Raw genomic sequence first — 14,561 nt, forward strand, 5'->3', positions numbered from 1 at the left:
ATGTTTTCAAGCGTGCTACTAACACAGTATGTAAAGTAACACTTAAAAAACTTAAATTTTATCTGAGCAGCTAAGAAAGCTTACTAAAACTGTACTTAATATATTTTGTTACTGACTTGGTTCTGTCCCAGCGAGCTCCATCTAAAAATAATCCATGGATATAAACACCATCTTCTGGTGCAGTATCAACAGTATCCTGAGGAATAACCTATAAAAAAATAAGTGCTATGTATGAAGAAGCTTCCACAGCTATTTGTTTTTGTGAGTATTAAACTAATTGCCAGTTTTCAAAAAATCAATCCATAATGAAAACAACGTAGTAAAACCTTCCTTTGGGCGCTGCTTTTACAGAAAACCATAAAGACAGCAGCTTTCTGTGGTTTGTTAGTTACCTTTACTGCAGGTTACAAAGGCTTTAATCACACACATAAATGTTTACCTTGTAGGCTGTTTTTGTTTCAAGTGGAGGTCCAGGTCCAACAGATAGAACCAGTTTCTCTCTCTCTTTTACAGATACTATTTACCTTACCAAATAATTAAATGTCTGTCTTCCAGTGCATGACATGCAAAATGAACCTCCTAGGAAGGGTTCACTTACTGATTCCTATGGCATTACCAGGTCCCAGAATAATAAAATATATAATTATAATTTATCTGTACCTGAAATTCATATCCCAGAAGGTCAATGGGGATTCTGTACTTCCTAGCATAGTTTTGCATGGCTCCAGTTAAAAATGCTTGAGTAAAATAGAATCCTGACAGCCAAAAAACTGTGGGCTTCCCTAATTCATACCAATCCTAAAAAGAGGAAAACGATGCATTCAATAAACAAAAACAGACAAATCAAATGTTCTTGGATAACTTTCTACATAACTGTATTTTAAAAATCTAGCAATATCTATTATTTCTTTGTCAATACTGCTTTAAAATAAAGGCAAATTATTTGGAAATGTAGATTAAATAAGTAGTAATTCTGCTTCTTGTACAATTACCTGTAAAAATTTCAGCCTCTGCAGGAAATCAAGAATATAGCTCCCTAATGGTTTTAGACTAGGGTAGGACTGTTTAGCCCAATTCTCAGGAACTTTTCCAATAAGCAGACTGCCACACAGAGCCTCCAGTTCAGCATCCATAACAACCAAACCTTTAATGGCTTTCTTCAAGTTAGTTAGTGTAATACGAATAGTTCGGAGCAAACTAGAATAGTAAAACAGAATTATCATTAAGAAATTCATGATCTGCAAGATACCACATAATCACTGAAAGAGAAGAAATTAAAAAATATGGACAATGGAAGACAATGGAATGTCTACAGAACTTCTGTAACTGTTATGTACCTGTAATTAGCCACACATTTAAAGTTACAGAGTTCTGCTGGTTTGTGGCTTTTTGTTTGTTTGGTTTTTTACAAGTAGGAACAGTTTAATACAATTTTAATTTTAACATCTGACAAACTCTCTATTGTGTGGTAAGAACTGCAAACGTACAACACACTGTTTACTACACGAAGGAAAAACTCTTGATCTGAAACAAAAGAAAACTTTGAGCATTAAGGCACAGATTACAATTTTGAGAGAAAATTTGGTGGGAGAGATGAACAGAAAAATAGAGACAAGGAGGAGAAAGAAAAATAAGGAAGAAAGAAAGGAGGAACAGGTAAAGGTAAGAATAAATACATGGAAACAAGAGGAAGGAGACTCGCAGCTACCTCCTCTTCTTATTCCATCGTGCATTTCTCCTTAAACATACTCTACATTCCTAATTTCCACAGAGGTGAATTGTGCTTGGAATACAGATACCACTGCAGACAATTAGAAGGGAACAAAATAAATGAAAAAAATAAAAGAAAGATTACGCTCTTACTTGTTAAATCTTTCCATTTCTTGCACCAACACAGTGTTCATACTTTCTTCATATTTCACAGGATATTTAGCTAGGCAACCTTCAATGTCAAAATCATTTGGAAGCTGCAAATATCAACATGTTTAGAAGTCATTCCACATATCATTATAGATTGGAGTTACATTAAAAGCACGCAGATGTGAAAAACTATGGAGTAACAGCATCCTGATGAGTTTCTCATCACTACAGTATTTAGTAGCTTAATCCACGTAGAAAAAGAAAAAAATTAAGTGATGCTTATCTTCTGAAAATTACCAAGAATTTTTCTGATCATGAAAAAAGTATACATTTCCATTTTTTAATTTATTTTAAACTTGTTCAGATGAATGAATCAACTATTTCTCCAAGTTGAGTTTGCTGTGCTTTCTCCTATCACTTATCTATATACTAAAATTAATTTCAAATGAAATTCAGCTGCAGCCCTTTCAGCCAAAGAAGTTCACATGCTCATAAATTCCCTCCAGTAGAATTTCTCCTCCAATCTTAAGTCAGTTTCACGGTGAAGATTTTGGTTAAAGAACTTTTTTTGGTAAAAAGATGAATTGGAGCCATTAGTATAACTACAATACCTTGCTGAGAATGTCATCTGCAATTTCATACAGAGTGCTGTCACCACCTCCAGAAGAAGTTCCCTGAATGTCTCCCCCTTGAGTTAAAAGCAGAGATTCAAAGAGGACCTTGATTTGCTGAAGATCTTTTGAAATATCCACATTTTCATGCAAACCAAATACCTCTGGGTGCTGACTGAAGGGAAGACTCTAGGGCAAAATACAGCAAACATCTGCATGAGACAAAGCAACAGACTGAGAATCAAACCCAAAGCTTATTTAAGAATCTGGGTGAAAAACTACTATGGACTTCAACTGAAGGTGGATAAGAACTTCAGTGATGGCTATTTGCACATAGTACTACTGGTGATAGCAATCATCTCACATGTAGAAAGCCATTCCCAAGCATTTCCCAAATACACTCACTGCGTTTTTCTGCTTATTGATTACTTGCTCCTAACAGAAACACATACTTGACCATGGTAAGAATCATACAAGTATGTCAGGCAAGAATCCAAGCACACAGTTAAAACATGCTGCAAAACTGCTTTCTTAATGCAGAGAAGCTTTTAAGGGTTGCATTCTTGCCGATCATTGTTATGTCAGTTTTGGCTTTTTTTTGCTAATTTTTACCTTAATAAATTCAATGTAGTCCTCGTATGTGCCTTTTGGCGGAGCATAATAGTTTCCACTGGGAGAGAAAGTGTAACGGGGGTTTTCAATTATTTCAGGATTATAAAAGTCATCCAGCATTGTCAGCAGTAAACGTCTGTCCCAGTCATCTGTCACTCGACCTCCATAATTGCACTCACCAGTCAGGTAAGATACTGCTTCAAATGGAACATGCTGATACTCATTTATGAATAACTGAAACAGAAGAGAGACTTGAAATATCTTTAGAACACCAGTATGACCTACAGAGTGAAGGCTTGAAAGCTGCAGTGCAGGCAAAACTGCCATTTACAGAGGCTCTGTTAATTAGCAGTATACACATAAAAACAAAATTCCTATTACTAACCACAAAAGCCACCATAACAGATGTCTGACAGTGACTCAGTGTCACTTACAGGACAATGAGCTCTCATATATGACAATTCAAACGTTACTGCACTCATATACACTTCCTACAATCCGTAAGACTTTGGTTCACAGAGACTGGTGAAGAACAAACGTTTATTTTATCTCACTTGCCAATGAAGATATTGAAAATATTTATATGATTGACATTCCTTGCCTTTGTAAATTCATGGAAGTCTGAAATTCTGTGAACATTTGATACAACATGAGTGTACACGTACAGACTGATATGACTATCAATCTCATTCCTACGGTCCATAAACATCAGAGATTATTAAATAAAGACAACAGTATTTTACCTGCAGTTGTCTGATACTAATTCGCAAGTCTGATTCATTAAACCCATAGGGTATATTCCAACCAAGGGGCCCAAATTTTCTTCTCTCCTGAACAAGAGCATGAAAAAAGCAGACTCCAAAGAGTAGTTTCTCCCATACCTTTGAGAAAAACAAAACAGAAAAGTATCATTATCTGACTTATGTGCTCATGCTGTTGAGTAATTTCTACCAAGAACAAACCATCTGATTTCCACTCTCCATATCCGTTACCCTTTTCCTGTCACTACAAACCCTGGTAAAGAATCTTTCATCTTTCCTCTATGTACTGGAAGGTTTCCACACAGCCCTCTCTCTTTAGGCTAAGCAACCCCAATTCTCTCTGCCTTTCTTCACAGCAGAACTGTTTCAGCCCTCTGGTCATTTCTGCGGCCCTCTTCAGCTCCTGCTCTGATTGACATGCCCACATCTCTCTGCTGAGGACACCAGGGCTGGACACAGTACTTAGGTGACATCTTAGTAAAGGGTAGAACAGAGCAGGAGAACCACCTTGCTTGACTTGTTGGTCTTTCTTCTTTTGATGCAGACCAGAATACAATTGGTTTGCTGGGCTGCAACTTCACATCGATGGTTCACGTTTCAACAACTAGAACACCAAAGTCTTTCTCTGCAGGACTGTTCTCAATCTATTCATCACTGAGACTGCAACTCAGGTGCAAGTGCAACGCCTTGCATCTTGCCTTGTTGAACTGCATGGTGTTTGCATGAATCCATCTTTCAAGCCTGTCAACGGCCCCCTGGATGGCATCCTTTCCCTCTGTGCATCAACTGCACCAATTGCAGAGAGTGTGCTCAGTCCATGTCACCAATGAAAATATTAAACTGTTGTTTTATATACTGTTTTTTTCTTCTATGTGAAAGGAGGCTGACTTCATCACAATACAAACATATTTATTTTTAAACCTAACTAGACAAATACATAAAATAGCTGTACTGTTTAATGTAAGTCCTTAAATGAATCCACTTATGATTACAATGATTACAATACTCATCCCTAAGTAATCCCACTGTTTTTTCACTTCTTTCACAGGTAAGGACTACCTAAGTGGTTCCTCACTTATCAGTAAGAGACATGGGAACTGCAGCACTGATCCCTGATAGCAAGAAAAGGATCTGAGTGCTTAGCATCTCAACAATGATAATGCTTCTCCTTATATTTATCCTAATTTTGCACTTTTACAAGGAAGCTTTGGCTTCAGACGTGCTTCTATTTAAAACAGTATCATGGTATCATTCCAAAACCTAAACTCACAATCACTATAGATTATGATATTCACTGGAGAGAAATTGTTTTGTTTTGTTTTTTCAATGGATACAACCAAATCATAAACAAATAAAAAAGCACAACACACACACACACAAACAGTCAAGAGATCAAGAGAAAAGTACCAGCTCCTTTTCAGGGCACCCAGAGAAGAATGCTGGATCAGAAATAGGATCAGAAAGAAATGACTGAAGAAGATTTAGTCGGAGGCCAGTAGGAGGTTCATTTGTCATCTTTACTCCATTTTGTAGAATGGTAACTGGAAACTAGAAATTAAAATATAGCAAGATTACATTCAGAAAGTATGGAGTAGATGTTCTATTGTTATGAAAATATATTATTATGTTGTGTTTGCTGTATTAACAACTGTGAGAAGTCACATTCTAAACACCATATTAAAGCTTAAGAAAATACTTAGACAGAAATTTAACACCTTATCTTTAACTATTATTTAAACCTTTATTTTAAAGTGTTTTCATGGTATTCTGCACCTTCCTGTATGTATGCTGCAAAATTAAATTTTAGAATTTATGTGAAACAAAATCTTATAGACAACATCAAAAATTCTTAATTATACATGCTGGCAAAATGCAGTTCCATTCACCACTATGCAAAGCATCATACATCACAATATCAAAATATTACAAAGCAAGATTGATACTGTAATGGTTAGAAATAATTTTAAATGGTTAAATTATCACTTCAACAGGCTCTAGTTATTTTAGAGAAGCTCCACATTATCAGTTCATTCTGCAATATGAAAGTGTAGGTTAAAACTTCACCAACTTTTCCATAAAGAATGTTTGTCAACACATGTACCTTTGGTGAAGGGTAACTTGTAAGCCATAGTCTGAAGAATGGATGACATTTTTCACTGCTAAACTCTTCACATATTTTCTCCAGCACTGGCATCCAAGAAACAGCTAAATGACAGTTTTGTAAACAAACCCAGGCTCCTTCCTCCATTCCTTCCTGAATCATTTTTGTAGCAATAGGTCCTTGTCCTTGTCCTAATGAGATGGACTGAAATTTACTTCCAACCATCTCTTTGTCATTTGCAAATTTCAGAAGGCCTTGAACAGAAAGCACAAGATTTTAGTATTTCTTCATCAAAAAGAAGTATGTCTTGGAAAAAGAAGTTAATAAATATTTATTTAAATGAACATACAGCATGAAGGTATGACTTTGAAGTAAAACATAAGTACTTAATCATTTAAAATAGCATTCCCATTTTTAAGAAGAATAGAATTCTATCAGCAAGACTTCATGCACTCAAATCTACTTGCACAAAGAACAGAATAATCACTATCTGTTGAAGAACAAATCTGCAAGGTTGTACTCAGCTTCTGTTCTCACCTTCCGTGTATACTTACTGGACATGGGATCTGCTCCTGGAGACAGCACAAATATGAGAGGGATTGTGGAATTTGAATCTGAGTAACTTTTTGTTAGATCAAAAGGTGGCGGCTCTACAAATTTCTTCCCCAGTTTCTCAGTTACAAATGTTGTTATAGCTGGACCGATCTGGTAAAGGGTTAAATAGAGACCATCAACTCTTTAATGTGCACTGCACTCTAAAAATTAGAGTTAACTGCACTCAGCTAAATTTCTGAAAAAATGCCTAGAAAGACTCATCTCTACTTGGCAGTTTTGCTGAATGTTTCACAAGTGAAGGTTTCAGCTCATTTTGACACCTCTGCCATCTCTTTCCTCCCAGAGATAATAAAAAAGCTTTTGGCACATAAAAAGTAAAATACCTCATATGAATAAAAGTGAATTATAATTCAGACTTTAATTCATGCTTTACCTAATGAGGAAGATGAGCATGTTTCCCCCTAGAATTAATTACAAACAATTACATTAATGTTTACTAATAAGCAAGTGCAATATGTACTTTAATTCCTAACACTGACTGTTCCTAAATTACATACAATTGTAAGTGAAATAAGGCAGAAAGTGTTAACAGTCTTATTTAACTGTTGAACATATTTCATCCCTCTTCACCTTGCAACCCCTGGTATAAAAGCACACGGCTCTGGATACTCTGTATTTCTTCTTGCTAACATATTGCACAGGTGCACCAAAGAATAGACAAAACACTAATGAGAATTTGAAGGAAACTAGAATGATGTGTACACTCTGAAAACTGCAAAAGCACACCACACAGAAGATCTCAGATGATGCTTCTGATGTGTGAACTGCTCAACTGAAAAAATAAGAATAGCATTTATTTTCCTGATAAAATACAGTGAAAAACAGATTGGTTATTTTAACAAGTATTGCAAACTGTGCTACAAGATCTACAACGGTCTACAAACTCACAATGACATTTGATTTTACCTTGTCTGGCCTTAAGCACCGGAGAATTATCATCTTCTGTAATTCATTTAATGCTTTATTCAATGGTTCTGGTAATGGAAAGTTTTGTGGCTCTTTGCTATCATAAATTTTTTGCCATTCACCAATATTTTCAGTGATATTACTCCTACAGGAGAAAGCATTTACAATTACTGTAAATACCTGGAGTTTGGTTTATCAAAAAGCAGTTCTATAGGTTGGATTATGATAGACAAAACAAGCTGTAACTCACAATCCTCATCTACACCAGAAACCAATCCTACAGCTGAATGAAGATCTTTTGCAATCATGCTGTTGCAAACACACGAGACTTAACCTGAGAGCTTTTAACTTGACAGTAAGCTCTGCTTCCTCCTGCATTTAGCATTGCTTCACTTCTGGAAGACTATGGGATGACTGCATCAATTTTTGGCTTTTCTTGTTTCAGGAAAAACTCCACTCATCAATATTTCTTCTCAGCATATTAAATGTAACTTGATCAAAATCAATTAAGTATAGTTAATGTCACTTTACTGTACCTCAGTCCTTTCAAAGCTGGGATTTCACTGGCACGACATAACTCATCCCAGCTCTTGTCTGGTAGCCAAGATGGATCTGGATTCTTGTATTTATTCTTGAGACCCACACCAGCAGTTAATAAGAACATAAACTCTTGACGTTCTATTTCATGTTTAGCCCTGTATTCCAGGGAGAAAAAAAGACAAAAAGAAAAAAGAAACAATTGGAATTCAGTTATTGGATATAATTTTATATCACAAAACATTGTGTGTTTTTTTTTATTGGACATCCTTTTATATAACAAAAAGTTGTTGTTTTTTTTTTTTTGTTTTTTTTTGTTTTTAATTGAATGTAGTTTTATATAACAAAAAGTGTTTTTTTTTAATTGGATATAATTTTATATAACACAAAAGTTTCTTTTTTTTTCCCAAGTCACACCTTATTGCCACTTAGCAATACCTTCCTGCAGCAATAGCTACTATCCATACAATCAAGAAATTGAGTGGGAAAAAACAACTGATTAAGACTGCAGTAAGGATTTCAAGAAGAAAACGATATCTATCTGCGTATTTGCTTTTAAAAAGTGCTACAATTCCTGACTTTTAAAACTTTCTATAAATAAATGGGTAGTGGGAACACAGTGGAGCAACAGATCAGGCCAGGAAAAACGGTTCATACACAGGTATGGACATTATGTACACACTGCAATTTAAGTATGCACACTAAGTTACCATCATGCGATTCTGAACTTATCTTTCCTTTCACAGTTTATTCACACAAAATTAAAACCCCCCAAAATGACCCAGAAAGACAACTAGAATTAGAAGAGAGAAAATTACAACTGAAATCTCATGATGTATGTAGAACAGTATGAAAGGAAGATAAGGGAAAATGGAAAACAGTTGAAAGCCTAGAAGTTGCAGTAATGACATGTTAATTTCTTTGGTTTGTAAGCTTGGCCTCAAATAATAGCAATGGCTTTTGAAATAATGATGCTATGTGGCATTATCCAATTTCTTCAAAACGATTAAAAGATGTAGCAGTGATAAAGCCACTGCTTTAAATAAGCACAGGATCATTGTTTTCCTAACATACCCGAAGGCTACAGAAGGCTACATGCACCCCACAGCCACTCACTTCTTTCACTTGTGAGTATTGAGGATCCAAAGCATTCATGGCATTACTCCAAAGGCTGTTATCAATATGCACAGGAATGTTCTCTTATCAATACTTTCCACAGTAAGAAAATAATTGATTTCTGCTATTAAAAGGTGTTAGAAAAATGAGCTTACATGAGAAGATTACAGCATAGCAAAAAGGAAAAGAGCAGCTTGTCCTTTTCAAACAGCGAGCGGCAGACGTTGCAGTACAAGCTGTATGTGAAGTGGTCAGTCAGGTATCGAAGTCGCTTCTCCAAAATTTTTGATTTGTTACTAAAAAGAGAACAATGAAGAAAATGGAGACTTCACATTTAATAACTAAAGCAAATGAATGAAGAAATCTAAATGTTCTTAAGGCCATGAAGGAGTTGCAATGTGCCCACACGCTCCACAAGGGACTTTGGCGCTGATTTCCCAAATTTCGAGTAGCCATGATGTTTTACAGCTCTCTTGAAAGTTTCAGGTAACCTCATTTGCTGCAGTTAGGTGGCAGCACCCTTGCAGCATTCATAGTGAACAACTTTCCTAAAAGGAACATTCTTAAAAATACTGGAGTTCTCCAGTGCACACCTACAGCTCATTATTTGCTCAAACAGTAACTAAAAAGAGCGTTTATTTTATTAACACATCACATTTACTTTCAAAATCCCACATTCAAGGAGGGCCAAGAGGTAAATGGTTTAAAAACAGTGGAAGTTGTTCGTAAGAGAAAGAAAATTTCATTTTACACAAGAAATACTGTATTTACCTATCATGAATAGAGTTGATGAAGAGATTAACAAACCAGCTCAGGGAGTACTGGTACATGGGGTCAATGTTTGCCAAGTCTGCAATGCTGAAGAACAGCACTGAGGAATGCTCTGCAATAGGTCGGTAGCCTTCTCGAGACTGAGCTATTTTCAGTTCTGTTTTCTCTGCAATCTGAACATCAACAGCAGTTTCAAGATGTGCATTTCAAAGAAAAGCTCTCCATATTTTCTTTAGAACAAAAATTCTACTACTTCATAACATTATTGAAATACTTTTACGTATCAGTTTATAATATAACTTTTATGTTTCAAAATGTACAACCACAGTAAAATTAGCAAACTACACCAGTAAAATGCTCAACTTTCAATGTAGTTCTGCCTGATCTGCTTACCTACAGGGCAGGATGCAACAGTCAAAACTAAGGACAAACTAGAAAAATCAGCCTTGATGCATCACTTAGTCTCTAATACATCAATTTTCATCTCTGTAATACTAAGAAATATGGGCAATCAGACTGTTTGTATATTTAAGCTCTATTTACTCTTCTACAAATCAGCTTTACACAAAAGAACTTTGAATACAAAAATGTTTTTCCAAGTGTTCACATTAGACATATCCTGAGATTACTTCTAATTGGCATTAACAAGTAGAAAGGACAATTTCCATTTAAAGAAATTCTGACTTCTGCAAAGTCTACAGAAATTTCGAAGGCACGTGTATTTGCTTATTATTCAGCACTTACAGACATCAGATGATATTTTGTGCACTAAGTATAACAAAAGAATCTAGGTTTCGATATTATTAATTATTAATACAAAACACTAATTAATATATCATTTTTTGTTGCTGTTCTTAAAATTAGTACCTTCCTTCACCTTGACATTTTACCTTAACTTCAGAATTTGCTACTTTTTATTGGAGACTGAATAAACCATTGCTGGAGGTTCTTGGATGGTCCAAATTTTACTGCTCTTCACATTTCAAAAGCTCAGAATTTTTCCCACATGCTTTGTATCTAACTCACAGTTCTTCTGCTAGATGCAAATTTTATATTTCAGCTCTACATATTTTTAAGGAAATAACATTAACATTCTTTACCTGCTGCTTTTTTGTGATTTCATTAGCCATTATTTTAGCAGAATCCAAGACTGTGATTGCTGTCTCATCTTCCAGAATATTCCCTTCAGATGACTGTAGGGTTTCTAGAATTTTCTTCTCAATTTCTTTTAGACTTTTTTTATTGGCTGCAGACTGGAGGATGAGAGCATTTCTTTCCTCTTCCAATTCTGGTCTTAGAAAGAAAAACACACACAACAAAAACTGTCAGTGCTTTTCTTCTGCTGACTATAAAAGCAGCCCATGAAGACAAAACAAAGGCCCTGTTCCCCATCCTAAATATTACTGAATGTTCTCTGTAGTTCCAATGGGTTTCTACTGTTGAACACATATTTATAAATGAGTACAGAACTGTTTGCATGATTTCAGTTCGTTATTTGGAAATGACTGACTGAGCTTCAGCATCTTAGCATTCCACAAATTTCAGCACACCCAAGTTTTCTTTTATTCTAATTCTGGTGTCTGAAAGAACAGTGAGTGATACCTGCAATAAATTTACTCCTTGAAATACATTTTTTGGAAATAGAATTTGTCCCACTCGCACAGACAGCTCCGTACAACCCAGGAACTACTACTCCATATTTCAGTGATGGTTGACACATAACCTGTGATAAATTTCAGAGGTGCTCTCTACATAATTCATGCAAAATTAAGATTAATTCTTCATCTATGTTTGGCAGCTCAGTCAAACTGTGAATTGACAGTAATGACTTAAACATAGAAAACGACGTGAATATTACTTAAATAATTCAAGGAATATTTCAGGAGTGAATTGAAACAAGAAAAAAAAAACTGCAGCGATTTTAATTTAAATGTAAAAGTTTTAATTATCCTGCTGACACATCCCACAGTAAATGTGACGTTATCTGTTTGCCTTCCAGAAGTCCTAGCAAACTTTCTATAGGACTACTTAGAAAATGGACATGGAACAACACTTACAACATGCAACATCCCTTTTGCTTGGCAATAAATTCACCTTGCATTTCTTCGGAATTATGCTACTGAATACTTGAAATGACTATTTGCATTTAGAGACACATACCTCTCTTTTGCTACAACAATACCTAGCAATTGGTCTTCAAGTCCCTCTGGTGTTATCATAAAATTGAGTAAAGAAACTTTCGTAGCGAGTTCAGGCATATAATGTGGATTTCTCAGTTTCGTGGTAATAAAAAACTTGAAGTCACTGGAATACTCAATAATTGTCTCACCAAGCCTGATACAATCCATGCCTCCTAAAGTTAAGATGAGAAACACTGAGAAATCCTTCACGTCAATTGCTTACAGCAAACAGACATTACTTTTGTGATTAAAAACAAGCAAATTTCTTGTCTATGACAGATTTGCTGAAAAACAAATTATTTTAAAAAAAACAAATATGACATCTTTGAAGTTTTCAGAGACTTCGTGGAAGTTATTTTTTATCTTCATAGACGAAACTGAGTCAGTTCAATTTCTACTGTACTCTTAGGGTGCACAACCCTATACCAGATTATGCTGAGAACAATGGAATTACTCTCAAATGCTATAATCTGACTGCCCTTTCTATCAATTCTCTCTCTGAAATAAATAAGTTCCCAAAAAAACCATTTCTGAGCTCTAGTCTTTTTCATTTTTGTGTAAATGTGAAAACTAGAAAACCATGTAAAGACAGGAGAACATACTGGTCAAAATCAAATTCAGAGCTACTCAGTGAGTTTCAGAGAAGCACAGGAAAAATGTGCAGGCAGTGGTAAACCAGAAAGAAAGAAGAAAAGTACACGACAATATTATAGACTGTAAAATAACAGTAATGTAATTCACTTCAGAGTTCAAAATTTATATTTACGTACCTTGTTTAAAAGTCTGCTTAAGCAGAAGAGGTTCAAGTGATGGGTCTAATTCTTCTCCAACATTTTCCAGCAGAAGAGGATTTCCAAATTGAATGCAGTTCTCCAGGGTTCTCATATAATCTGTGTCACTCATCTTAATAACATTCAGGTGGTTTTCTTTCTCGAAATTTTTGATCCATTTGTTTGCTTGACCTTGAGGATCAATCATTAATGGCCTGAAACATACAAGGCAGTTTTCTCAATTCTTGCAAAAGTTTTTTAAAATTATAAACTATCTTAAAATGTGTCTGTGTCAGGCTGTCAAGGAAAAAGTGACACAATTTTGATTTAGTTCTATTAAAACACCACTGAAAAAAAGATAAGGGCTTTAGCACATCTTGAAAAGCAACATCAAAATACTTCCAAGAGTTGCAAAAAATGTTCCCAATTTTTTTCATAAAACACCTGATTGCAAATCTCTTGCAAGATTTTGTTCTGCCTTTCTGCTAGAATTAGGAGAATTGTTTATTTTTAAATTCATTTCATAGAAATAAACTGCGGTAATTTTGAGTTCCTTGTCTTTGCACTTTACGAAAGAGTCAACAATTAGTTACAGTTTGAATCTGAGAGGTCAGTATGTCAGTTGGCACAAGGCTGGAGCTGTAGGAGCAGCAGGGCAAGATGACTGCTTTAATTTTGTTAACAAAATTTGTAGCCTTTTGCTCTTGCTGATTTCACCCTTATGTAGGTACTTGCATACAAGTCAGGCAAGAGCAACATCACAACCTACTTTTACTGCACCTCTCAGAGAATTCAGTAAGACTCAAAAAATGGATTTATACACAGTAATCTAAATAAAATGTGACCCTACATTAAGACTCTTAAGGGAATACAGATCACAGGAACATTACTAAAAGGTTTTATAATCTTGTATTCCTGCAGAGTGCAGACATTTGCAGACAGCGAATTCAAGCTTCCACATCATCTAATTTCAAAGATGATGTCGATTACACTGCAGTTGGAATAAAATAATTCTTAAAGGTCCTGTAACAACCTTTTGTATAGACATGTGAGATACACAGTAATATCTTTAAATGATAAAAATATAAAATCTGACAACTTCATAATTGGCAGAACCTGAACGGACAGCAGTATCTGGGCCCTGAAATTTGCATAACGCAAATCATAAACCTTTAAAGCACGAGCATTTCTTTGCCACATAAAACTGATTATCACAAATGCCAGTAATAGGACATCCAGGTACAAAACAGAAGAAAAACAACCAAAAATTGTTTCCAAGAGCAATTCACATTTTAAAAGCTTCTAGTAACTACATACACATATCCATCTAGTCTTAAACTTCTTAAATTTCTTACATTTCACAGGACTGGAATATAAGATATCCTGATGTACTTTCTGATACCCTGTATCCACAGAAGCTACATTGTCTCTAGACATTTAGTTTTGTTTAAGTGAAATCTAGTTTGGATTGGAAAATTGAAACTTTGTCACTCACCAACGTCTTGAATTCTCAACAATGACCCCATTGTCTACAGAAAATACATCAGTTGGTAAACCAGCAATATTCCAGGATCTTATTTTTATTGGATCACCCAGAGTATTACTCAAAGAGAAATTCTCAGAACAACGGATATTTCTCTCCTGTAGGGAAAAAAAAAAAAAAAAAAAAAAGAAAAAAATTTGCAAAAACCCATGAACCTTTATTCCGTGTTTTATTACAT

At 35.1% G+C, this 14,561-nt stretch overlaps 1 protein-coding gene across 1 annotated transcript in view; it reads right to left on the reverse strand.

Annotated features, from left to right (window-relative positions):
* DNAH12 (dynein axonemal heavy chain 12) overlaps window positions 1-14,561 on the reverse strand; it is a gene marked incomplete at both ends in the record, with an annotated part of 62,558 nt that overhangs the window by 1,678 nt on the left and 46,319 nt on the right. Inside the window, 18 exons of the mRNA XM_079540503.1 lie at window positions 117-208; window positions 661-798; window positions 993-1,197; window positions 1,864-1,967; window positions 2,472-2,660; window positions 3,084-3,317; window positions 3,827-3,964; window positions 5,252-5,392; window positions 5,946-6,199; window positions 6,500-6,650; window positions 7,467-7,611; window positions 8,003-8,161; window positions 9,275-9,415; window positions 9,891-10,063; window positions 10,991-11,183; window positions 12,051-12,243; window positions 12,841-13,055; window positions 14,336-14,481. Coding sequence (XP_079396629.1) covers window positions 117-208; window positions 661-798; window positions 993-1,197; window positions 1,864-1,967; window positions 2,472-2,660; window positions 3,084-3,317; window positions 3,827-3,964; window positions 5,252-5,392; window positions 5,946-6,199; window positions 6,500-6,650; window positions 7,467-7,611; window positions 8,003-8,161; window positions 9,275-9,415; window positions 9,891-10,063; window positions 10,991-11,183; window positions 12,051-12,243; window positions 12,841-13,055; window positions 14,336-14,481 — 3,011 coding nt within the window. The remainder of the gene's footprint in view (window positions 1-116; window positions 209-660; window positions 799-992; window positions 1,198-1,863; window positions 1,968-2,471; window positions 2,661-3,083; window positions 3,318-3,826; window positions 3,965-5,251; window positions 5,393-5,945; window positions 6,200-6,499; window positions 6,651-7,466; window positions 7,612-8,002; window positions 8,162-9,274; window positions 9,416-9,890; window positions 10,064-10,990; window positions 11,184-12,050; window positions 12,244-12,840; window positions 13,056-14,335; window positions 14,482-14,561) is intronic.

Source organism: Tetrao urogallus (genome assembly GCF_951394365.1).
Source record: "Tetrao urogallus genome assembly, chromosome: 10".
NCBI classification, from domain to species: Eukaryota; Metazoa; Chordata; class Aves; order Galliformes; family Phasianidae; genus Tetrao; species Tetrao urogallus.